Source organism: Anas platyrhynchos, chromosome 8, assembly GCF_047663525.1.
Source record: "Anas platyrhynchos isolate ZD024472 breed Pekin duck chromosome 8, IASCAAS_PekinDuck_T2T, whole genome shotgun sequence".
In the NCBI taxonomy this organism is placed as follows: Eukaryota; Metazoa; Chordata; class Aves; order Anseriformes; family Anatidae; genus Anas; species Anas platyrhynchos.
The window spans coordinates 21,895,558-21,922,453 of NC_092594.1; the positions used below are offsets into that span (position 1 = coordinate 21,895,558).

Genomic DNA, 26,896 nt, shown 5'->3' on the forward strand with positions numbered 1-26,896 from the left:
GCCTTACTTGCCAAAGAGCGATGGGGAGTATTTATGCATCTCTCATCACAGTGATGACCTTGCATTTCTGAAGAACCTGCAGATGACAGACTGTGCTCGGTTTTCAGCAAAAGGAAGCAACAAGCCAAAAGCTATTTGACCCAAACAGGTTTGAGGAACTTTTACCTGCTTTTTAAGAACTCTGAGATTAAAGATAGTAAAAACCCAGCATTCAAGCCCATGCTGTCAAGCTCTTAAGAGAAAGCACAAAGCAGCTGGCAGAGCGGTGACAGCAAAATACAACAGCGGGGATTGAAATGGATTGACGCATGATCAGCACACATTGGGCTGCTCAAAGAAGTTGCATTTGTAACATTTAAACTAGAAAGAAAGACTAACAAGGAAAGCCCTGAATTCCCTGCATAAGAGCTGCTCCACCAGGTTCCACATACACCACAAAGATGTTCCACAACCCTTCACCAAAAAAAAAGTGAAAATATCATGTAAATGATGAAAATAAACTGAAAACAGTAGGTGCCAAATATATTTTTTTTATTGTTTGATAACACTGTAATATTATAAACTGTGTAAAGTATGATAAAACTTCTATAAAACAGAGAAGGTGCATCTTACAAAATACAAACATTACCTCATTAACAAAAAGGGGAAAATATAAAGAAAATATTACAATAGCAGTACCAGTTTCTTCCTGTATTCCAAAATTTACTGAAAAATGTTTAAGTTATGCAGCACTAAGATAAGTTATTTTTATTTTCTCTCTTGATTTCAAACATGCATTACATCAAACAGAAATAAAACCTATTAATCAATACAGAAAATTTAATTAATTACCTAGCATTGCATGTAGATTTAAGGAGGGATGATGCAGCATCTATTATGCATTACAATTACTTCCCTTCCTCTGGGCTTACAGATTTTAGCAATTAAAAATAGCTCAATTATTCACAATAAGATGAACAGTCACTGAATTAGCAATAAACTTGGATAAAGGAGCAGTTATAGTAAAGTTGTTTTGTCGCAAAATTATCAAACAAGATCAGATATGCTTTGGGTAGTCTTTACACAAAATGATACCCTTGTGACAATTATCTCTGTGCCTGCCAGAATCCTGAAAGCCCTATCATAAAGGTAAGGGAGTTAAATATGAACCCCAGTAATGTCAACTGAAATACAGAGAGCAAAATTTCATTTACAGTTCTTGCAAAGAAACACCCATACCATCTGACTGCGCTACTGTGAACAATCCCACCTACACCTTCTGTTTTCACCACAATGCAATTCCTAGAGAAAGGAGTGCTGTTCTCAACCTGCTTCTGGCCAAGCAGCACACAGGGCCACCTTCTCACCTCTACAAGTACCTTCACATGTCCATTAACTCTCCCAGACAGTTAAACTCACCTTCAACCAAACTGCTCAGCCCCTGCCACCTTCTCCAAACCCCACAAGAAAGCAGGTAGCAAAAAATTGCTGGGACTACCAGGTGCACCCACTGAGAGTTAATCCCATAGGGGTTTTTGGTTGTTTGGTTGTTTCTGTTTTAAGTGAAACCCATCAGACCAAGCGTCCTAAACTTTGCAGCTCTCAGATCTGGTATGCAGGCAGTGCTGATGTGTGTCACCTGGTGGCCCTGTCAGTTCCTTTAGTTTGTTTCACGCTTGCTGATGACATTATTCCAAAGGAGGCTGGAAGTGTTTGGAGGTGTGACTACCCTTTCCTATGCATTTGCACAGTTATCTAATATGAAGATTTTAATCATGTTTTCAGATGGTACTAAAATAATCTATGTTTATTTGCAGTCTTTTGCTATTCAAAGTACTAAAAATAACTTTAAATATAGCCCTTAACAGATGAACTACTTCACATTCTTACACGGGAACAATTTATTTATCCACTGTAAATATTGCCACTGTCCCTTTGCAGAAATGTATTGCTTTTAATCATAATCAAATGCAAAATCATGTTTAATTTACCTGGAAACATTTGGGGCAGAAATATGTGAACTTAACCACTTAACACACAGGTGCTACTAGCTAAAACTCAAGCAATGTAATTTCGTGGAACAAAAGAGAAACAGAAAATGCAAGAGGCTGGATTTTTTGCTGAGTGGATGTATATATTCTTAAACAACGGTACAGTGGACTTCAATTTTTGTGAAAATATGTGTGATTCTGAGATTCAAGACCAGATCCTTCTTAGTATCAACAACAACAGCTTTCCTCACATTAACAACCAGCTGAGGATCCTACTGATCATATCAAAGATGTACAGAGCCCATTTCTTTGACAGCCATTTGTTACAAAGTGTTGTTTAAGAGCCACCACTCACAGAAGAAAATTAAAAGGTGAAACACAAGCTTGATGATGGAGTTTTGGTTGGGCCAACATAGCCAACAGTTACTGGCAAGCAAAACACCTTCCAGTCTACGAAATCAATAGTGTAGCAAGCAAGCAACAGTGCTCGTAAGCAGACAAGCAACTTAATATACAAGGTAGCTGCTACTGACTAGCAGTAATAGTCAGCTTTTATCAATTTTTCAAACTAAATTTGAAGACAATCTTCTCATTCATGTAAAGCAGAGAGGAATCTGGGCCTGAGGCCAGGTATACACCTATATCATCTCTGCTATTAAAGATTTATTCTATTGTGTTTCATTCTGTGTTACATTTCAAGATATGCCCAGTTTACATCAATTAAATATAAGACAATTGTCCCACTAAAAGAAACCAGTGTTTACAATTTTGTAAGAAAAAAGAAGAAAAAAAAAAAAGACACTGAAGTCAGTGACTTTATAGCCAAAATAACCTAATTACACAGTTTTTAAACTAAGGATATCAATATACTGAAATGTTTTCAATGTTTTTAAAAAAAAAGAAATACAAAATAATATTGAAGATTCACAAGAAAAGGTTTTCAGGACCTTTGCACAGCCCTTTTCAAGAGTAGTGATGCTCTTAAATGTCTTTACAACTCCAGTTATAAAGATAGAATCAGCTTCTTGAAGGAATAGGACCTGTGACACATCTTCTACGTATGATTGTTATTAAGATTGTTCTTATTAAAGAATCTCCTTGCTTCGACACTGCTAAGTGACACAGAACAGCGAGACGGATTCTCCTTTCTGTATTCAATGCTTTCCATCATAGCCTGCTTGATCACCTGGAAAACAATTTAAAATGTGTCACTCTGGGAAAGTTAACTAAGTTTTAATAATATATTAACTGAAAGAAAAGACCCCTTCAGATCTTAACACCTGTTGCTCCTAATTTCATCTCCACTCCATCCTCTGAACAAAGTGATTGCTGAGTATCACTATGAATTCTATTTGTTTTATTGTATAAAACAGTTATTTAGATGTAGTTAATAGGTATGACAGGGTATCTATCACCAACATCAAACAAGTCACACAGGAACATACTAAATGAACCATCTCAACTGAGTCCCTGCACAACACTGAAGGGTAAATCAAAACAACGCAAAAATACATACTTAAAGGGCATATGAAATCATGACTATATTGAAACATTAAATCCCCACTTTCACTTCCTTGGTCCCAAAGCAACACGATTTGCTCACTACATTGAAAAAAAAAACAAACATAAATCCTTTCTTTATCTGGGATGATGATTTACACCTGTGAATATGGAAAGCCACTCTGCAGATACTGTGAGAAAAGGGTTACCAATCACAGCCCTGTGTTACTACTAGTATCAGTTAGAAAGTATAATTAAATACCATAGAGTTAGCTGAGAAGAAAATTTCCACAGATCTTCACAAAATAAGTTCTTTTTTTTTTTTTTTTAACTTAGAAAATCATCATCATACATAAAGGCCTGAGTATAAAAACCTGACCATAAAATCCTACATCCTCTGCAGTCACATTTGCTCAGTTACCTTGCAGGGCTTTTGATGCGAAAATGACAAAAACAACACAGAAATGGCAGTAGAACAGAGCAGGAATGGGAGTGGATCCTAACAAGCACAGGGTCAACCATTATGGAAAGCACACAGACCATACTCCAATAGTTCTATTTGGAAGACAGTCAACCATATTAAGTCAATCTTCTTGGTCCTGAAAATATCTATAATTTTTATCTTCTGGAAAATACCCCCTGGCCCTTTCCAGCAGCCTCACATATTATTGACAGAGGATCATATATAGTTATGCTTACTACAAAACTGATATTTAGGTACTAAATGGAGGTCAAGTGAAAGACCAAATTCTCTTCACCCAATTGTTACTGAGCACCTCATCCAACTTTCTTCCGGTAAGTCCAGTCACTGGGTTACTTCCAGTAACTGGATTCTCTACTTCCTTTCCCAGGCCAGAAGGATGCAAGTTGTCTATAGAATCATAGAATCATTAAGGCTGGAAAAGATCTTCAGGATCATCTGGTCCAACCATCACACAGTTTGTCTGCGCACCCATAATCAGCATGCTTATACACAAGTTCATAAAGAACCTACCTTGAGTTTACTCCATCTCTCATTAAAATAAAGCAGATTTTTTCCACTGACTATAATGGGCTTTGATCTAGCTCAATTTTCAAAATAACAACGGGCACAACTAAATGCAGGAAGCACTTTATATGCCAAAATAATTAGGCAAACACTGAAGTAAACTTCTGTACCTTTAGGATGGCAGACCCCGGGGTTTACCTACTTTCCCCTTTAACGGTCTAGACCCTTTAAGCCCCTTCCACGCTGGCATACATACATCTATATTATTGAGGGTGTTGAACTCCATTAGATCATGAAGCCTCTTGAAAGCAACGTTGGGATACTGGAAGTTGAAAGTAGAGAATGGTGTATTTGGATCATCAAAAATGTCAAAGTCTGCAAAATCCTTCTCTTCTGGTGTCTCTCTTGGAACACCTGCATACAAAACAAAAACACAACTAAAACTTACCAACTTTTTTTTTTTTTTTTTGAAATCCCTAACTACTACAGATAGACTTAAGAGTCATTTCAGGGACAAAGCATTTGTAGTCTATAAACACTACATCATTATAAAACTTCAAAGGAACACCTAGATTCAGCATCCAAAACTACTTGCTCACCTGGAGCTTTATACTTCCGGAAGTTGATGTTTGCCAAAACAAAATGGATTATAGTAGGGCAGTCTTTCTCTGAAGAGGTATCCTTTGGTTTAAAAACATAGCACTCCTTCAAGCCCTCTCGATCAAATACATTTGGATCTATTTTTGGAAAAGGAAGCTTGTTCATTTTGGCCCATTTTTCAGCAAGCAAAATTTCCTGAAAAGATAACACGATATATATAAGCACTCACAGCAAAAAGGGATTTTCTCTAGATGGATACAGGTATCCGCACTAGAAGCAGTTTTATTATCTCACACTTCTTTAGCACAGAAGGACTGATCAAGTCCATCTTTGGACAAGAGACCCAGTCTAGTAACTGAGCAACTCATTCAGCCTGCCCAATCTTCATCACCTGTGATGATTCACAGGAAGGAAAGAGTTGGTCTGTCATATAAATCTTTGGGTGAATTTACAGAGCTGACAGCTAGAAAAAACCATCTGTAATTTTACTTGCAAACTGAGTATCAGTGCTATGGAAACCAGTGAGGGTTAATAAACACCGATCCACGTGTTGTTAGGTTTGCAGTCACATCACAGCACAGAAGAACATTTGAAAGCATGCTAAGCAAAGAAGTAAGTTAGGAAAACAGTCTTCTTTTTCCTCGTGACAATTGAGTAAACAAAATAATTTGTAAATAATGACTCAAAAGGATGTAATGAGGGTGTGTGAGAGGAAGGGGAGGGAAGGTCAACGTATTTAATCTTTGTTTTGAATGAAATTGGGGCAACTGTTGTGGATACACAAGAGATTAAAAGACAGTGGGTGTAAAATGATAAAACAAGAGTCGAGTTATCAACTTCAGCTGGCTGATTTTCCTACGTGTTGGAGTAATAAAAGTATATTAGAGTGCAACCATAGATACAACAGACCCAACTCTTGAACTGACATTTACTCTTTGTAATGCAAGCAGAGCCAATGGGATTGCAGAGTCAGTAAACAAAACTGGTTTCTGTCCTTTAGGCCATCACCATACAACCTCTGCCTGTGGACTATAGCTGTGTATTAAGTGGAGGTACGTCACTCTTTTTATTATACACATACTTGTGCATCAGAAACAAATGAACCATTCCCTTCACCAGCAGCTTCACGAAAACCTAAGGCATTATTTAATTTTCCCATTGTCTTTTCTTGTGTAAAATGACTTTGCATTTTAAAAATTACAGTTTATAGAAAAACTTTCAGGATGACATCCTGATACTCAAACCAATCGCTCCATGTTATGGTATGTTCACCAAAATGGCGCAGAAAATTGCAACTGCTGGAAACAGAAAGTTGAATGCCTAGGCAAACTAATAGAGACAACTATAAACAGCTTTTTACACAGACTCCGTGTGCTGAACATAAAAAACGGGTGGCAAGAAGCATTTCAGGGGAGATGATGGCACTGCATCAGTAAATCTAGCAGACAGGGGAAATAGTCCCAACAAAAAAGGAGAGAAATTCTTAAATGAATAGAAACTTAAAGGAAGAAAGTAGACTGTGGGATTGAATCAATTAAAAGATGAAAGGCACTGCTCCAATTCCTCTCAGTGCTCTACTCTTCCAGGTGGCCCCCACAAGACCCAGAGATTACAGAGGTTACTCCTTTCTAGTCATCTGAGGCTTGTTTTTCTCTGCGTTTGACAACAATGATCTAGAGTTCATTTTGGTGTTATTTTCACTGTTGCTGTGAGCTCTTGTCCTTTGGTAGTAAGAAGGAAAAAAATGTTTTTCCCATGTTCTAATTGAAATTTGTCTATAAAGCACTTTTACAAAGAATGCCAGGTGTTTCTCAAACAGGTATAAAAGTTCTTTTTAAAAATTCACTTGGGTTTCCAGTAAGTGTTGCCTCTTCTTTAAGACCCTCTCAACAGACATTTTAAGTGTTACTGTTTCTATGTCAGCTACCAAATCATCCAATATTAACCTTTTCTGACCAACTAGAGCTGTCTGGATGCAGAACTTGTACAGGTTGCACAGACAGACAGCTATGCTTTCGACACTTGCTACAGAAAGTAAGCAGGTAATTTAATCTGTATTTTTCTGTAGTTGTTTTGCTCTGGCATGACTGGTCTTAGGAATTATACTTAAACCAGTACTGGGATTATCCTAGAGACATGAAAATGAACAGTTAGTCCCACTTTCAAAATGTTAAATATTTAGCAATACCAGACTGAAAACACATTTCTACAAGATGATGACAGAAAACCATTCATTTGCATCACTGAGAATGGTTGTACAGAGCTAGAGTGCTAGCACAACAGTAAATTTAATTATTTCCCATTGACATAACATTCTGCAGTTCAATGTGAAGGCAAGACTTTCATAAAAAGCAACATAGCTACTTCTTCAAACAATGATTTACAGAAACCAAAACCGTATTTGTCTACTTTGTGTCGGTTGCATCATGTGAGTCACACATATAGAAACTAAGGCAGAGCGCAATATTCTGCCTTGATGTGGAAACAAGTTGCTCCAATGCTGTAGATGGGCACTATTGCCTTTTGGAACCATGAAATGTGCAGCCAACCCAACTGAAAGAAACAAACTGGAAGAAAGAGTCAAAATAAATTTATTAACACAAGGAAAGGAATGGCCTGCCTTACTTACTTTGAAGGGAGGGCTGGAATCACTTGGTCTTGCTGAAAAATCAAAAGAGATGATGAGATCAACCCCTCTTTGAGGTCTTAAGATAAGTGGATACGGCAGGTTAAATGTAAGCCCGCTGTCCACGATATGAATCTTTTTGCTCTTCACATCTAGTGGTTCATATATCCTCTCAAACTCATCGGGATCTATGTAGAACAAATAAAAACAAAACAATACAGGAAAACACCAATTAAGAGCTGCAATTTTGATGGGGTTTCTAGTATTTCCCCAAGTACTGAACATTCCACAGAATCTAATCTTTGGTGTTCCAGCTACACATACCATGAACATATGTATAACCTTAATTCTCATCTTAACAACTGGAGAAGGAGAAACAAAACAGGGCTGGCAGGGACCTCAGTAGGCCATGCACACCAACAGCCTGTCCCAAGGCAGAAGCAGAGATGGCTCAAAGCATAATGGATGGGGACAGATGCCCAGGTTTGACCCTTGCATTCCCAGCTTTATCCCTTCAACCCTAACAACCCCAAGACACAAAGGAAAGTCTTTACAGGACGTTGAGACAGATTCCTAACATACATCTCTGGTCCTACACTCCCTGCCCAACCTTCTCCTCCAGGTTTCCTCCCAAACCTTCTGTCCTTCCCAGATCGTGTTCACCCAAGTAACTAGAATTTGCCCACAAAGCTATTAAGTGGCTCTGCTCCTGCTTGCTGCTCGTCTTTGTTTCTGACCATTAAAATTAAGACTAACAAGTCAAACAACTTGCTTTTCAATGTACTGCAAACCTCATGACCTCATATTCATTACTATACTAGGAACAAAAAGAAGTGAGAACTCATATTAGTATACGAAATTTAAGCACTGAACAGAATTAGCTACTTACTGCCATGGTATTGTATAAAATAGTCTTCTATCCCTAATGACCAAACTGAGGGCAAAATAAGATATGTTTTCTCTTCAATTCCAACATTCCCTGAATGCAACTCAGGAAAGAACAAGCAATCTTTGCACTTATCCAAGTCCCTGGATACTGCTAAACTACCCCTGCAGTAGTTTAACTACTTTGCTCCTGACAGTCTTTTCTTGCTCTAGATTTTAAAACTATTTCTAATGCGTGTTTTGGCCATTTGATTAAAAACTAATGATTATATCTGTAGAGGGCAGTGTAATCTAAGCAATGATGAACAGAACACTGTAACTATTTCCTGTATAATTAAATTTCCTAACACCAACCTATTGGCAATAAAAGTCATCTGAAAGTATGAGCAATGTGAATAAAATCCATCAAAATCGATTAAAATTCTATTTCATTACAACAGCTTTCCTTCTTCATTTCAGGATGCATGAGAAAAATGTACAGTTATGAGCAGCAAAAATTCTTAGATCACGTATTTTTTAATTTTTATTTCTGTTATTATTTTTTACCAAACATCACTTTGATGAGAAATGATCCACCTATTTCCTAATATTTGCACTGATTTCCATGAGAGAAAACACTTTTAAATGACTGCCTAGTGTTAAAGAGCTGAGTGAGAGCTTATTTTAGAATTCCTGGTTTATATGCTCAAAATACTTGGCATCGTTACCTTTTTTTCTTCTTATTTTAGAGTTAGATATATTTAATAGCCATGAATTGCCATAAATCAGTGAAAATATATTAGTGTTTATCAAATTCACTATAATTCAAAACCCACTGTTATAAACATACACCTACTACAGATACTTTTAAGATAACTAAAATAGTTTTGTTTCCCCCTTCCTTCTTTAAAGGCAATATTTCAAACACAATTTATAGTTTATTTTAAAACCTTATTCTCAATAGAATTCCTAAAAATTACAAAAACATCTTTTTAGCTTACTCTTAGTTCACTTCACAAAATCTGAATTTGAAGCCAAAATCAAGTCATCAATTATCTTTTAAACAAAACTTGTACCACCCAGATTAAGATATTTGAAATGCTAAACCACTGTAATATCATCAATAAATTTATAATTACCACATACATTTTTTTTTATTAGTCATGGACTCCTGTAATTACAGGAGAAATTCAACTTAAGATTTTTGCTTTTTTTTTTTTTTTTTGGTTATAATTCCTTTTAGAAGTCTACTTGTAATTGCTGAACTGAGAATAAAATTAAATGTAACTTATGTCTCTGTTACTGGGCCAGAATTACAAAAGCAATGAACGTTATCCAGTGCCTATTTATTTATCTTAATGACACGAATTTCAAGGCAGGCTCGGCATGGAGTTTGATTTGATTCAAACAATGGAGACGGAGGCCAGAAGCAGCACACACCAACCCTGTGAGATAAGGTAAGCAGCCAGACTGAGCCACAGGTCAGGGCACTGCAGGTGAGGCTGCAATTGCCGTGGGAGATGTGTAATGTACAATGTGAGTCCCTGGTGCTAAAAGAAGCCTTGTCTACTTTATGCCCTGTGCTGTAGTTATTCTGAAGAGCTGAATAAGAAGCCTTTCTTCTTTTTACATTTTACAACACATGATTCCAGGACAATCACTCTACATACTCTAGTAGCCCTGCTCAACCAACCCATTATTATTCATCAAGCAGTGTGAAGACTGAAAGTAGTATTTATGCTTTGAGAGCCTGCGACATTAATTTTCAGCTCATGCTTTTATAAAAGATGCATCCATATTACAAGAAGCTTTCAGCCCAAACTACCAGCTGAGAGAAGCACAACATGTTTGGGAGTATAGCTCTGTGTGAAACCAGCACAGCATGCCTATCTCATTTGCAGTAATTGGATACACAAACGGGTATTAAGAATGGTTTAGAAATAAAAGAAAGAGAATGTTCTGGAGGCCAACCTTTGTCACAGACGGTAGCTTCAACGAAAGTAAGAGAGATGAAGAGGGCATTTGCTACTGACGTGCATTTACTATAACAGTTTCCATAAATACTGAAGTAAGGAAGCAGAGATTGAGTTATTTTTTTCCTTATTGTTATTCACTTGGCATTTTCTCAAGCAATTTTGGTGTGTTGTAATACTAAGGCACAGAAACAAAACAACTCCAAGTTCAGTTAAACTATTCATGAGGTGTAAAGTTTTAAAGCATATTTGAGATCAATTAAGAAAATGCTCAGCAAAAACTGAATCCACAGCAGAACGATGCCAACTATTTTGAGCATATAAACCAGGAATGTAAGCACTAAAAAGCTAGAATTACCAAACTACGGTACACAATAAAAAGACGATAAAATCACAGTATAGTTCAAATATAGGAACTAAGTTGGCATTTTCACTGACTTAAAGCCCTTAATGATCTCACACTTTTACTGCAAAAGCAGTTTTTGTATATATACTCTCTGCTCCTGCACTGGAAGGAGTTAGATGCTGGTCCACTGAAGTAAGCAGCAGTAATCCCACTGATTGCTGTATGAACAGAACCTGGGGCTGTAAGAATGTTCCCTTCTAAGCAGACAGCACACCCATGCAGACGTCCTAAAACTCAGGTATGATTTGTACTCTTGGTAAAAGGGAAATATTTAAATGCCATGGGTTTGTTGGAGAACAATACCACCAGGTATGTGCATGCTGGGAACACTGAGCATGTGATCCCATTTCTACACTACTGCCTGGTTGTACCTGTTTCACTTCCTAACAGATTTTTACTTTCAGATCAAGCAGCTGGGATCTCTTCAGGGTACTCCAGAGCCTAAATTCTGCCCTCCATAATGCCTGTAGGATCAGTTTATGCCTATAACAGTTCATTCTCCACAGTCCGACTCAGAACGTCTGTGAAAGGCTTGAGACAACTGGAGATGTAAAGCATTATTTATATCACAGAATCACAGAATTTCTAGGTTGGAAGAGACCTCAAGATCATCGAGTCCAACCTCTGACCTAACACTAACAGTCCCCACTAAACCATATACCTAAGCTCTACATCTAAACGTCTTTTAAAGACCTCCAGGGATATCCTTTCTGATTCACTTACTTCTCCCTTTGGGGCCTGTTAATTAAAAAAAAAAAAAAAAAAAAAAAAAAGTTCTAAAGCAATTGAGACTTCTCACTGTACTCAAACTGCTAGCTAAATTCTCACCAATAGGAATAAATATAGGAATAAATATGCAATGCTTAAATGCAGCCAGTGCCTTGCTAATACACAATATTTCAAATTTATTCCAAAGTTTCCTTTCTATTTACTCCTCTGGACTCCTAGGTTCTTACGTATTCACTAGTAAAATTCACTAACACCATTAAAATGTGGATACACTTATCACACTACTGAATGATTAAATTTTATATCAACTACTGAAATTTCATCTTTTATTTTGTCTTTCTACTACCCTTGGCTACATTGTGACTATTTGCAGCTGTTAGATTTGATTTGTTAGTTCAGGTTTATGAGTGTGGGCTTCAACAAACACTAAAAATTGCAGCTAAATCAAACTTCTGCCAGACATTTTAGCCAGAGAATTTTCAGGTGATAGGCACTCAAAAGTAATTGTATCAGAGGAGCAGGCTCATTCTGTCAAACCTGCATTTTATTTCATCTAAAATTAAGACCCAGGAAGTTGATAGTTGATACTGAAGATTATCCACATCTTAATTAGGCAAAATTCTCATCAACTGTCATTTTTTCCTACCATGAATCTATTACCCGCTTTCCTGCCTCTTTTAGAAGCACTATAAATATTAAGATTACCCAGTTGTAAACACCTCTGAGATGGTAAAAATATTTAGAAAGTGGAGCACAGATGGAAATTACTATACAACCACTCAAAGGGATTTGTTACATTAACAAATCTACATTAGAGACTGTCTGCTACTTAAGCTTTTAAACGACATCTGGTATTTATTATTGCATAATGACCAACTAGGACAATCTGTTTCCTCTGAACAGAAAATAGGGGCTGGAGTGACTGTTATTATTATGAGGTATGGTTGGCAGTGCTGTGCTGCCACATGACAGCATAGAAGGAATGGAGATTTGCAGTTCCTCAACTTGAAGGATGTCAACAATAAACCCCAAGCATTGCAACTTGAATCACAGAAACTGTGTGTGGAGGCTCCACAAAGTATGCATCTTCCCATATAACTTTTCTATGGGGAAAGACACATCCTTAACTCAGTGCTCTGTTCTTCCTACCAAGGAAGAAAAAAGAAAGGCACCAGTGCCAGAAGAATACTCAGAAATTCATAGGCTTCCAATGAGCAGAGTATAAGTAACACTGTCTACAGGAAATCTTCAAAATACTGATCAGATATGATTCCTAATTCTGTGCAGCTGCTGTCCTAGCCACCATACACTTCACAGTTTGAGTAAATGTTACCACACTGAGGAACTCACAGCTTCACAATAAATATGCAGCAACATGGGCTTTCTGTGAACTAACCTGCTACGGCTGCATCTAGTTCATCTTCTTCCACAGATTCCTGAGTTAGAAGGTCTGCCAGAGGAGAGAGTGGGTAGCAGCTGTTGAGGTTCAATCCCAGCATGAAGTTGTGCACTTTTCCAGCACGCCCTTCCCTGGTGTTGAAAAGGGCACTATCACCCACCAAAGCCATCAGCATTCGCTGCACCCAGCTTTCTTGGCTGCTGTTCTGATATTCTTGGTTTGCCTCAGAATTCTCAGTGCCTGTAGAGGAAAATGAAAATAACCAATGGTGAGACTGTTAATGTGTGGAATATAAACCAAGATCTAGTAAAATCAGGGTCTAGTAAAATAAAGGACCTATTACAAAGAACTATATCCTTCTTTCAAGAAGCTATGGATTAAACAAAGGAGCTTTGCTGCAAGAATTTTACTAAGAAAATAGAAATCATCCTCTTACCTTCACAGGCCAGTGAAACTTCTCATTGCGGTACAGTAGTGTAGATGTGTCCATCAGGAAAATATGCTGGGACTGTGTTAGAGGACCTGAACTGTTCTTAGTTAGTCTGGCAAGGGCAATGAGGATTTAACTTTAGCTGTGCTGACAGCCAAAACGTAAACTCTCCTGTGCTCAGGTAACAAACTTGAATCAGGAAAGTCCATACTATGCATACCTAAATTCATCCTGATGTGCATTACACCCTCCTCCATCCTTTGGGTGTAATGCAAACTGCTAGAAACAGCTTTCCTTAAGGAGCCGAAGTTTGTCCTCTGAATCTTTTACAGAAGCAGATTCCGTTATTCTCCTTAAAACATCCCTCTACTTTGTCCTTGGAAAATCCCACTCTCTTAGGTTTAGAAAAAGACCTTAGGGTAGCCTCTGCTCAAAAAGAGGTCATTTGTATTTCACTTTACTGCAAGCAGTCACAGACTTAGATGCATTCTTTGCAGCCACAGTAGATACAGGGTACATATAAAGTTGCAGATACTAAATATAAATTCTGTAATATCTGTATAAACAAGAATGCTATCACACAGCAATTCTACAATATCTGAAAATATCATTTAAAAAAACTATAGACTACAATGAATATTAAGTTTTAATCAAAGAGTACAATAAAATGTCCAAACTTGGATGTCTATAGCTAGACAGATGCTATAGACATTAAAATGACTTGGACTGGTGTTACCTTACATTCATAACCTGTCATAACTTGACTTTTTTGATTGTTTTGTGTAAGAAAATAATGCAGGCTCAGGCTTTTTATATAAACAGAGAGAAAACAAACATCAAACACCACAGGGTTTTGAGGTCCAACATCTGTACAAAAGTATCCTATAGAATTAAGAAAGATTACTAAGTGCATACAAATCAGCTTTGTAGGTTGTCCACTATGGCTACAAACTGAAAGAAATGTAGTGTTTCTTGCTGCTGGATTTTACAGTGCTTCTAGTACTTAAACAGGAAATCTGCAAATAAACATAAGATGTGGTATCACCCACTCTCTATTATTTTACACATAAGGGGAAGTGAAGAAGTAATCATTCAGCTGAGCTAATGACCCAATCACAGTCTCATTTCACAGAATTTTGTTTTCTTCCTGCAGATCCTAAAATTACAAAGAAGAGCTTCATTCCTGTCCTTGCTTTAGTTTTCAAAAAATAATCAAAATTTTCAGGTGAAAATCACTATTCTCCAAAAGGATCATAAAATACAGAAAGCATTATTAGAATGAGATAGAGAACTTGACTAAAATCACAGACCTGTATGTGGTTCAGGTGCCTAAATTTTTTAATAGGGTCTTTTTTTTTCCCACTGTCCAGTATTCCACATGTGCTTGTGCCTCTTTTGGGAAACTGGATTTGGGCACTGTTTAAAACACTGTGCCAGCTTGGAATTCCCTGTGTCAGATGTCATTTGTACTGGAGCTAAAAGACATCTGTGAATGCTGTAAACACGAAGTAAACCATTCTCAAGTATTTGACAAGTAACCCTTACAACAACGGGTAGAGCTAGTTTGCTGTGCTGATAACAATTCAAACATGCCTCTGAGCACAGTATCTTGCTGGACTTCAGGAGATCCCTGACTCAAACAGGCTAATTTTTGGATGTACATGAAATCTAAGAGCACTGTGAAGCCTTGTTGTGCTGATACCAAGACTGAAGACATGCAAGAGAATTTGTCATTGACTTGAGCAGCAGACACGAGGCCAAGCCAAGGCCTTCTAAGGTCTCTTGTTCAAGATTTCTCTATTTTGCTGAGCCACTGGCTTCTTTAAGACCCTTATACTAAGCAGGCAAGTTTTACTATTGGTATAAATGACCTTCTTTTCTAAGGGACTTAGAAAAGGGAAGTCCCTTAGAAGTCCCTTCTTTTCTAAGGGACTCTTGATATGACTAAGAATGGGATTTGACAATCCACAAACTTGAATACGCTACAAGAAAGCTGATGAAGTAAGTAAACCATGAAATAAAATGTGGTGATTTCCTTACCTTTTGGATGCTGTGATTCATCTTCACTGTCTGAACTGTCATTACTTACAAGGTGCTTTAGTCTAATATTTTCTGTTGAAAGAAATAAAAAATTACTTGAAACTGCTATGACTTAATTGTCAAAATAGCTAAGTTTTTTAAAAAATAAGGCATAAAACTGATACTTTTCGTAACAGGAAATACAGCTAAGAGATTTCATCTGTTGTGGACATCTCTATAGTCAGAATCTGATCACAATATATTGGCTGTAGTTTGCAATTTTTGCATAGCTCCTGCACTAAGAAGATAAGCCAAAAGGCTGAGAAAGCAAAAGGAAAATGTAAAGCAGTACACACCACCTGCTACTTCATCACGTATCTGATGCATTCACCTTAAATAAAATTTATAGTTTTTATTGTCTCAATAACTCCTAGCAAACTTGAAAGACAACAGGAGTTCTGTTAATTCAATACTAATTTTTGAAAAAGAAGAACACAGCCTCATTCATACATATATGAACCCATTAAAATAGTGGGGAAAAAACAAAAGCCAAGAGGGCTATTAAAGTGTTACTCAAGTATGTCTGAAAAATAAAGGCCAGTGCAGTTACAAAGGCAGAAGAGACAATTGTTTTTACCTCAAAACATGAAGTGGAAGAAATAAAAACAGAAATGAAGGAACTCCTCTGGCAAAAATATGTATTTTGTTAGAGTTAAAGCTTTGTTTCTAAAATAACCACAAAGTCATTACGAACTGTTCACCACTATCTTGAGAATTATTTCAATGTCAAAAATGAGTATGGAAAAAGAAACGCATTCCACTCCCAAGTGAAAATGGATTATGGACTGACAACATTATTTTTGCTGAAGTCTTGTTTATACCACATAAAAAGTAATTAACCAAGTTTAAAATTATGGAAGAAAGTCTTTCTTGAAATACATTCAATTTTCTATTTTTTATGAGCAGCCTCATCTTGGAAGCTCATATTCTACAGAAACTGGAGATGTAAGCTGAGGTCCAGTGCTGAAATTGTATCAAAGAGACCTCTGGAAAATAAAACCCTTTTGTTCCCTTGTATAATGTATGTTAGGAATTATCTCTTTAATTCAAATTTGGAACCAGTTGAAATAAACTGAATTGGAATGAACTTGATTGTATGATCAAGTAATTATTTTTCCCAAGGAAAAGTGAAAGTAAATAATCATCTACTTTTTCTCACAGAAGGCTAGTTTAGATGTTGGTCTCTGTTGGGCTCACAAGGGGAGTGGAGGGGCAGGCACTGAGCTCTGCTCCCTGGGGACAGCAACAGGGCCCAAGGGAACGGCATGGAGCTGGGACAGGGGAGGGTCAGGCTGGGTGTTAGGAAAAGGTTCTGCACCCAGAGGCGGTCAGGCACTGGGGCAGGCTCCCCAGGGCAGTGGTCATGGCACCAAGCCTGCTGGAGCTCGAAGACCATTTAGACAGTGCTCTCACACACAGGGTCTGATTTTTGGGTGTTCCTGTGTGGAGCCAGGAGTTGGACTCAGTGATCCTTGTGCGTCCCCTCCAACTCAGGGTATTTTATGATTCTATTCTATGATGGCACACACATCAATTAGTCTGTAATTTCTATCATATGCAGTATCAAAGCAATGGCAAGTTTAACTGTAGTTTTTGTTCAAGGATAAAATCTGATTTCTTACAGGCATACGAGGTTGAAAGAGAAGATTGAAGAGAGATTCACTGTAATATCAAGTGTAAAAAAATACAGCTTTGTTAAATTCCGTAATGAAAAATAAATACAAATGACCACCATTACTGTTTTTTTCTGAAGAGGATTATGCCCTCTTAGACTTACATACAAGACTATAAGAATACCTACAGAAAGAAAAGAGCTCCTGTCATCATGTATTTTTCTTTAGATACTTTTTAATACTTGGTAGATCTTCTCAAACACTACCCAAAAATATCAACAGTAGACAAGCACACACAAATGCCTACCATGTACGAATTCTTAAGCAATAACATGAAAAACAGGTAAAAATAAACACCGGTGACCCCAAAAGGAAGGTAACAAGAAGAAATACAATTTTTGGACATCAAATAATCTCTTTAAAGCAAACCCCATGAAAAATTGATTATTTATTGCTTCTACGTATGAATAATACCTGATGTGTGCAACTGTGTCTTTTCTATGTCCACTGGCATTTTGCCATTCACTTTGGTGGTACCAAGATTTTACTGGGACATTTGCAGCTCTGGCAATAGATTGTGGTTCTGCTCAAATCAGTATTTTCACATCTTATTCCATATTTGTGCATACTTTTTTAAATTTTATGTGAAATGAATACAGACTTCAGCTAGGGATGGGAGATAAAATTCTGTCTCTCAGAATCTTAAAAAGCATAACATAGACCCTTCCACTATCAGTCATTGACAAAGATCCTCCATTAGTAGGTGTTAACATTCACAAGGTGTACTAGAAACACGATCCTGGAGGAACAGGTTTCATTTTCATCCATAAATAATACAGTATCAAACAACTGAAAAACATCTATTAGGAGAAAGGTATAGCTTAGGAGTTTAGGGATTTATTTTTTAATCACCTCAGTCTGCACTCTCTCTCCACCCTTTTAGAAAAATCTGGCTGTCTAGTACAATTTATTTTTTGTTTGAAAGACATTTCCCTGTAATGCCCTCTGAATAGGAAAAACTTATAAAAGAAACTGTTTCATTATCAACAACATTCTCAAACAAAGCATAATAAAGTCTAGCCCAAGCAAATTGCAACTCTTTTCTTACAGTTATTTTGCCATTTGAGCATTAGCAGTGGAACCGAACTCACTGAATTAGTAAGCAAAGGATCACATACCAACAGCTTGTGGCTAGAAAGGAATAATCTAACAATCCAGAGACTATAAATTTTCTTTTTACTCATTTAACTCCTACAATAGCAAAGTACAGTGTTTAGAAATTTATAAGTAGCTATTTGTCATCTTTTAATCTCCAAAAACTAGCAAAACATAAGAAAGGGTGTTGGAATCCTACCTCAATGAAAATATTAGATGGACATATTCATGTGATGTTCAGTACCTCTGATACTGATCAGAAGCAAAAGTGAAAGAAAGAAAGAAAATTACTAATCCTTTTTCCCTGACCTCACTAGCACCTAGCAATACCAGTAGTTAAACTTCTTTGCATTACATATTCTGAAAATGACTATCTGCACAGGGCCATCCTTCCACAGAGAATTCACTGAATCTTGTTAGCAATTGTTTTGCTTAGTAGTACAAGTGTTTACTAAAATTACCTAATTCTTCTTCCATGGTGGGACCTTTATTTTGGGAATTGGAGACACCGAGCACTCTGTTAAATAATATAGAAAATGCACTGCCCCAGACACCTGAAAAGGAAAAGTAAACAATGAATGGAGGCTGGTAGAAGGAAAAAAAAAAAAAAGAAAACAGAAAGGAGAAAAAAAAAAAAGAAACCACCACTTACCGCACTATTTAAGTAGTTGCTTTCATTCTGAACAGACCCCTGATTTTAGAACAAACTCAGGCTTACCAGAAACCAAAACCTCAAAACTCCAACCCATGTTTCTGAAATCTTTCAAACGTCTATCTTCCAGCAAATAGCAAATTAATAACTGTACTTCTCATTTTATTCTTACTGTGAATGCATTTAAAACCACTACTACTCAACGCTACTGAAATTAGTTTTAAGTTTCCTTCTGTCGCATACTCACCCATTAAGAAATGCAAAGGATTTTCATTGTACTTCTTCACCACTGTCCCCATAAAAAACTTGCTTCCAAACAAATCAGGAGACATAAAAGTGCCATACTTTGCCATACCAATCTCATATGGACTGAATTCCACCCAGTCTGCAAAATAAGACATAAAAAGTTTGTTCTGTTAGCAATATCAATCTGAAATAGAGGATGAGCATACCTGAATGAATAAGACCCTGTCCAAGGAAAGTAACTGACGGTAAATTAAATGCTAAACAACCAACAGTAATGACTCTTACATCGTGCAAAGTCAAAAGTTTTATTTCAAATGAAGAACAATCTCATGCCACAGTGAAGAAAGAATTCTCATTCTCTTTTATCACAACAAAATTTGGTGGAAAAATAGGAGGTTGGAAAAACAGATGTAAAAAAGTAGCCATCAGGAATGAGAAAAAACAAAATGACATCTGTTTTTCATCTCATGCTTCCATGCGATTCCCCGTCACATGAAGTGCCAACATAGCAAAGTTTTCTTTTCACTGGGATCCTACCAAATATATCATCCAAATATGCAGATGAAGACAACAAAGGCAGCAGAAACATTGTTTGAAATCCCAAAGAAGGTTGTTATGTTGTGAAGGATTACAGAAGAGGAGACATTTGGATTCCATCAAAAATAGTTTCCAACAAGAAAATGCAAAGCTAAGAGACAGTCAAAGAAATTATTAGTACCAAATTATGACAACAAAATGTTCTAATGTTGTTTCTGATTTAATCAAAAAAACTTCAAAAGCAATTTCCATTCTACAGTGTATGTCCTTTTTGAAAATGGATTTTTAGCTGACTTTGAAATATTTTCTTTGGTACCAGTGGAGTTGCTAATATCTGAGAACTCACTTCAAAAAGTGAGCAAAAAGGAACAAAAATACTCTACGTTTTCACTGTTTCATTCAATCGTCTATCTTAACTTCCACATTTTTAATAGTCATCAATTTGACTGCTTCTATAACTAAATTAGAAAAAAAAAATCTGAAGCAGAAAGTCAAAAGAAAGAGCTTTAAAAATCCCCCCAGGTCATAGGATGCCATCCACTTATCCAGATATTCAGTATTTCCATTGAAACGTTAACCAGAACGTTAACCACTTGTACTGAAAAGGAAAGATTTAATTATGACTACAGTGAGAGTTTCACTGGTGGGGCAACACTATCTACATTGTCAGATACAACATCCTATTTTCCATATCAACCACACAAAAATAAATTTTCATTGTTATTGGAACAGAGGGAAATTCCTTTGAAGACCCAGTCCAGGAATTTAAAGCTATTTCCCTTTGAGTACCATCAACAGCAGTTGGCAGATATATATTTCAGAACCATGTTGATAATTAAACTATTTAGAATTAGAATTAATTTTATCTGTGATAGTCCACCTTTTTTTTTTCCTCTAAAGATGATTATTTCTCAAATCATGTACCCCACTCAGGAAATAAGATGTCTGTCTTAAAATTAAAGGACTTTAATTCTGCCATTCTTGAAGCTCCTTGAGATAGCAGCCATTCAAATGAGCAGGACTTGAATGTCCCAAGAGACAAGTCTCTCCCCGAAGGTCAGAAAGTGAGAGTGGAACCCTATACAAAGAGAAATACTTGGTGTTTCATGGAATTTCTGTCTCAGTTAAGCAGGTTAGTTCCTTGCTAGTGGCTTGAGCCAAAATGTACTGAAGTCAAAAGTCTCAGTCGTGCTCACTGATTGCAGTTTAGATGTGGTCTCATGTAAGAGCATATACATACCAGCCTTCAGCTGGCTCTCAGAAGGGAAGACAAAGGTAATAATTTCCCAACAATATACACCTAGCAGCTTCAGGATAGGGCACATAAATGCACAGACAGCACTCACACACACACACACACACTCACACAAATGCTGATAGCTACCGTCAGTTTACTACAAGTAGTTTCAAGAGCAAAACCCTATAATCCAAATTTCAGCTGGTCTGGCATTACAGCAGCAGGAGAAGTGGCAAAAGAGGCTGTTAGAGGGATGGAAGCATGCAATACCAAAGCCAAACATTAAATTACACTCCCCTCTTTAACACTGGATATCAGTATCTCTTATCATTAAAGAAGCTATCTTAATAATAATAAATAAATAAATAAATAAAATAAAAAGCTGTCTCTTAACTAAATCACTGCAATTATGTTCAGTTATAATGATTATTGCAGTTCTGAGTATGGCCGGAGCCACCAGGGTCAGGAATACTATGGGTTGGGAAAACATGCAGAGCCTGGGGCATGAAAACTATTACTAGCTACATGAAATCTTGCACCATCACTTCTCAAAGGAATGTTACCTGATATAATTAATGCATTTCAACTTGAAACAACATGATCTCACCTATGACTATAATCTAGTAAATAAGAAAGTGTAAACATTTTTATTCAAAACCTTCCACATACTTCATACAAGAAGTAGCTGTTCAGTTCTAAAAGAAGAAAAGAAGCTTAAACAGAAACAATCAAGATCTAGCATTCTATATGATAACAAATGTGATGGTCTCAAAAAGGGAAAACAAGATCCATTGACAGAGGCAATGCCTTTTTTGTAAGCTTGAGAATGATAAGGCTTGAGAAACTTGACCAGCCTTCAGGTAGGTCTGGACTTCTTTAGAGACCATTTCCAACCTTACTGATTCTACGATTCTATGATTATTACCGAAATATCATTTTGTTTTTTAGAAAGAACAAATTAGGAACCCAAATAAAATTCCTCAGAAAACAGAAGGTCATCTGTAGTGAATGACCTTCAGAATCCAGAACCTGCCCCATGTTAGGTAAGGGCCCCGCTGTTGGCCAGAGCCAGGCCAATAAGTAAGGTTCTTTGCACCACTGTGAGAGCATATTCAAGACAGGTAAAAAAAAAAAGTTTTGGACACAGCAGGTGGGAGAGAGAGAGGAGTGAGAAACAGCCTTGCAGGCACCAAGGTGAGTGAAGAAGGAGGGGGAGAGGTCCTCCAAACACTGGAGCAGAAGTCCACTGTGGCCTGTGGTGAGGACCATGGTGAAGCAGGATGTCCCCCTGCAGCCCATGGAGTACCACGGTGGAGCAGGGTTCCACGCTGCAGCCCGTGGAGGAGACCATGGTGGAGCAGGTGGAGCAGCACTGACAGAGGCTGCGGCCTGTGGAAGACTGCTGCTGGAGCAGATTCCATGCTGGACCTGTAGCCTGTGGAGACGAGCAGTTTGCTGCTGAGGGATGGACCCCATGGTACGGACTCATATCTGGAGCAGTACTTGCGGATCTGCTGCCTGTGGGCAGCCCACACAGGATCAGTTCGGGAAGGACAACATCCCATGGGGGGACCCCACGTGGAGCAGGGGCAGAGAGTGACCAAGAAGGTGCAGTGGAGATGAAGCATCAGGGACTGACCACAGCCCCCATTCCCCCATTCCCCTGCGCCACTTGGGAGGAGGAACTAGAAAAGGGTGGATGGGGGGAAGGCATTTTTGGTTTCTTTCCTTTGTTTCTCACTTCTCTAGCTTGTTAGTAATAGGCAATAAATCTTACTATCTCCCTACTCTGAGTCTGTTTTGCCTGTGACAATAATTGTTGAGTGATCTCAGTGATCTCCTCATCCTTATCTCAACCCTTGAGCAATTTGTGTCATATTTTCTCCCCCTTCCCCTTTGAGGAGGGGTAGTGAGACAGCGGCCATGGTGGAAGTTGGCCACCCACCCAAGTAAAACCACCACATCATCAAAAACCAAAACAGTTACACATATGTTCAAATGAAAAGCCTTCAGACTTTTAAGGAAAAATGCAGACATTCTTCTATAAAAACTATAAATTAATTTACAACTTCATTTTCTATTATGAAGAAATTTTTGGCAGCAACTCTCCCACATACTCTTTTTCTGAAATCCGGATATTATTTGATTTCTAAACCTTGGGCAAGCCGCTTGGTGCTTCCCTCCTCAGTCACAGATAACTACATAGGCATATATATTCCTGTGTTTGTACAGCACCTAGCAAAACTGGATCGTTTCTCAAGTGAGGCTACTGGATGGCACTAAAAGCTGTGAAATAAATGAAAGCAAAAGCCTCTTTTATATTACCAACAGTACTTTACACTGTGCAAGAAGTAAAAAGGAGTTCATTTTTAATTTCAGTCTTCTTATAAAGAAGAATAATCCTGCCTGTCTGAAAACGTTTCCCTTTACTGTTTGATATATTAATGTTAAGCAGCTTTCTGCTGTTGGAGAAACACCACTTTTTTATTTTGACTCCTGTAATCTGCTTACCTACTTTCTGTATAAGCAACAGTCTTTTCAGTTGGTAGGAAATCTTTTTTTTTTTTTTTTTTTTTTTTTGTAGAAGATAGAGAACAAAGCTTGACCACCACTTATCATTCCACAGAAACCGAAAACAGTGGTAGGACTCATTTCCAGGGACAAAAAAAGAGTGAAAAAAGGCAGTTGACCTAAAATACATTCATTTTGTCTTTCCATTTTACTTGGTAATACAGACAAGTAAAGATGCATCTTAAAAGCCAAGAAAAGGCTCAATTCCAGGATATGTCACGAGGAATATGCCTATTCAATATCTGTTCTCTAAAGCCTGTAACTCTGATAGACAGGTGCCCACGTACTGCACCAACCAAATTAGCATCCACATAAGGATCTGTTTGCTTACTCCTGAGTAACTCCTTGTTATCAGATTCTGCTGTCAGATTCCTAGAAGCCACTGAGCACATGTCCATTTCCCCATCATATTCTAAAACTATCACAACTGTCCTTATGATGCGTTGCTTTGGTATATACTTTGGCATCACAGCTTCCTATTCTTGTTTTAAATTAAATCTCCCTGTAGTTGGTTCACAACAGTGAGAATTTTGTTAAGCCCCAAGGAATGTTTAGTATCATGCCAAATTCTTTCCCAACCCTTGCCATGACAATAATAATTTCAAAGTGTACCCAAGTTGCATGATGGAATTATTCTCGGAAGTTTTTCAAAAACAACCACGCACATCTCTCTCCTTTTCTCAAATGACTCCACACAGATTGAAAACATACCTGCAAACATAAGCTCTGAGACATCTGGTTTGACATGGAGACATGTAAAGAGTGGGAGAGCACACTGTGCTTTATTGATTTTCTCCTTCATGTTACTCAGAGTGGTGTCCATTCTCTGCACAAAAAGAAAGAAGTTATGTCCAAAAGGATCCTATAACAGCCTGCTGATATTTCAGAGACTACTTTTTTTTTCTAGAGTTCTCAAATACAGGAAAATGGGCAAATTTGTTTACTTCCAAGAAAAACAGACCAAAAGAATTTGTAAAAGGAAGCAATTTGCTTGAATGCCTTTTATCTGCACAATTCAGGAGGAAAGGAGTAGGCAAAGAGTTGATAGGAAGGTGCATTGCATCATTATATAACACATTATAGAATCCAAGATAACATGACCACAAACAAAACTGTATTGTTGGACAGTGCAAATTCTTCCTCTCCGTTACTTTAAAGAATAAAACTAGGAAAAACCTTCTCTTATTCAGAACTGTCATTAATGATCATGTTTTCCAATCTATGCTGTTTCTGAGAAGTCAGGAAAGACTGTCACTAGGAAAAGCAAACAGACCATTAAGAGGCTTATATTTGCTAAGCAAAGGCCTGCATCTTCCTCAAACAATATTCTGGTGTCCGCAACCAAAAACAGACTGAAAATAATTACAGCATAATAGTACTAGGAAACGTTATCTGTGAATAACCAAGAGCTTTATATCCATTTTTCACCAAGTGTGTCAGCTTCAGATTTAAGCTAAATATCTGTGCATTTGTTTAACTCCTTAATAAACAGGGACTTCTAACCAACCTCAAAGGATCATCAACACTCCTTTATCGTCAGAAACTCACTTTATATATCATTTACTAAAAGCTATGTTGCCTGTTTTTCAGTATTTTAGTGTTTAAAAACTAACTGTAATGTACACTTATGAAATATGTAAGTGTATATATAAAACAAGTCTGTGAATCTATTAACACATTGCAATCTTATGATAAAATCAAATCTAAATTCTGCTTACTTGACTCGCTTGAACTTGAAGACTATGTGCTCAATTCAGTCAAATAGGATTTGTCAATAATAAAATACAACGCTATGAAGTGTTGCTGCTATTTCTCAGAAAAAACAATACTAGAGATGTGTATCTGGTCTTCCCCCTTGTAAGTAATATTTCATTAAGTAAATGCTGCTTTTCTTATAGCAAAATGTGCATAAAGGGGTTGCAATATTTTGTAAACTTTTGTTGAAAATGCTTGAGCTGTAATTTTCATGTATGATATATAATGCTAAAAGGATGCTGCAAATATCCAGCAGTTGAGTTCATTTCCACTGCACATGAATGCATGATGTTTTCCTAGCTCTTAAAGAAATGAGTACCATTCAGAAACACATCCCGGAGCAAGAAGGTATTTTATGAGTTTATTATCTAGTATCCACTCAACTATAACTTTAAATATTTAAAAAAAAAAAAAAAAAAAAAAGCATCAGACTTATTACACAATAGTTTCACAACTCCAATAATCATAAAAATGCACTCACATTATGGATAAGTGTTTCACCTATTAGCATTCCGAAGATATCTGTGAATGTGACAGGCTGTCCTGAGCTTTTTTTATTCCACAGTGCTTCAATGTAGCGTTTGACTTTCTGAGGAGTGAGCAGCAGAAGTGGGTTGTGACTCACAGAGTTCATCAATTCTTGATTAATCTCCTTTGGTCCTTTTTCTGGAAAATCCGGATGTGAATACAAAGTTGACATGTACCTGCAACGGAAATAGGCTCTGTGAGTGCCAAACCCTGTTGGTTTTTTTAGGTGCCCGAACCATACAGCAATCCCATAAATAATTGGATACAATTGCTGATTAAATCAGATTTTTTACTCACTGTTTACACAATAGTCTTTTTTTTTTTCAAGACACAGAAAGCTAAATAATTTGTTCTAAATAGAAACATACAAACACATATTCTTACATAACATTTATGATGTAAAAGATTAAAGTGTTAATCGTTTACCTGTTAAGGGATAATGGACAGAATTGTTGAAGGCTGAAAAATCAGACTTTCAAGTTGTCACAGTGTGCCTAAGTTTGGAGGACTGGAGATTCTATAAGCATACATAGATAGTTCATTCACTCCAAGATCTACCCCTTTTTGTTGCTCTTCAGTGCATAATCACTATTCAAAAATTACTAAAATATACTAGTTTATTAGTGTATTTTCCAGGATCTAGGTGTTTTCATAATAGCACGAAGCATTATGACAACAACATGTGCAGGGATTTGAGTCTGAGGATTTGGAAGAAGCCTATCAGGCAAATCTCAATTTTGTCATTGAGTAACTTTGGAAACTAAAGTTTTGTTTACTCAAAACAAAGTTTAGACACGCATGTAGACAACTGTGGTTTTCACTTTATTGGTTTAGGTAACAGGATGGTTGAAGACGCTAGACAGGCTTTCATAATCTACTAGAGGCTCCTTTCACTATTATTTATTCCATTAGTTGGCTCAGGTATACATACCATACTGCAGGCATAATTTTGCGTAGCAGTTTCACACACACTGTGTAAGTTTGGCTCTGAGATCACTGCCCTGCAATTTACTTGACAGCATGATGAACCTTGTCACA

The 26,896-nt window shown here is 37.2% G+C and overlaps 1 protein-coding gene across 7 annotated transcripts in view; it reads right to left on the minus strand.

The window, feature by feature from the left end:
• Positions 1-514: 514 nt before the first annotated feature.
• PLA2G4A (phospholipase A2 group IVA) overlaps positions 515-26,896 on the minus strand; it is a 118,815-nt gene continuing 92,433 nt past the window's right edge. For all 7 annotated transcript variants that reach the window (XM_005015357.6, XM_005015355.6, XM_072042192.1 and 4 more), the window contains 10 exons: positions 25,812-26,034; positions 24,287-24,401; positions 19,232-19,369; positions 18,794-18,886; positions 15,526-15,597; positions 13,053-13,295; positions 7,688-7,872; positions 5,058-5,253; positions 4,715-4,872; positions 515-3,156 (listed from right to left, as the gene is read on the minus strand). In XM_005015357.6, the coding sequence (XP_005015414.1) occupies positions 3,025-3,156; positions 4,715-4,872; positions 5,058-5,253; positions 7,688-7,872; positions 13,053-13,295; positions 15,526-15,597; positions 18,794-18,886; positions 19,232-19,369; positions 24,287-24,401; positions 25,812-26,034 (1,555 nt within the window). In that variant the 3' untranslated portion in view covers positions 515-3,024. The remainder of the gene's footprint in view (positions 3,157-4,714; positions 4,873-5,057; positions 5,254-7,687; positions 7,873-13,052; positions 13,296-15,525; positions 15,598-18,793; positions 18,887-19,231; positions 19,370-24,286; positions 24,402-25,811; positions 26,035-26,896) is intronic.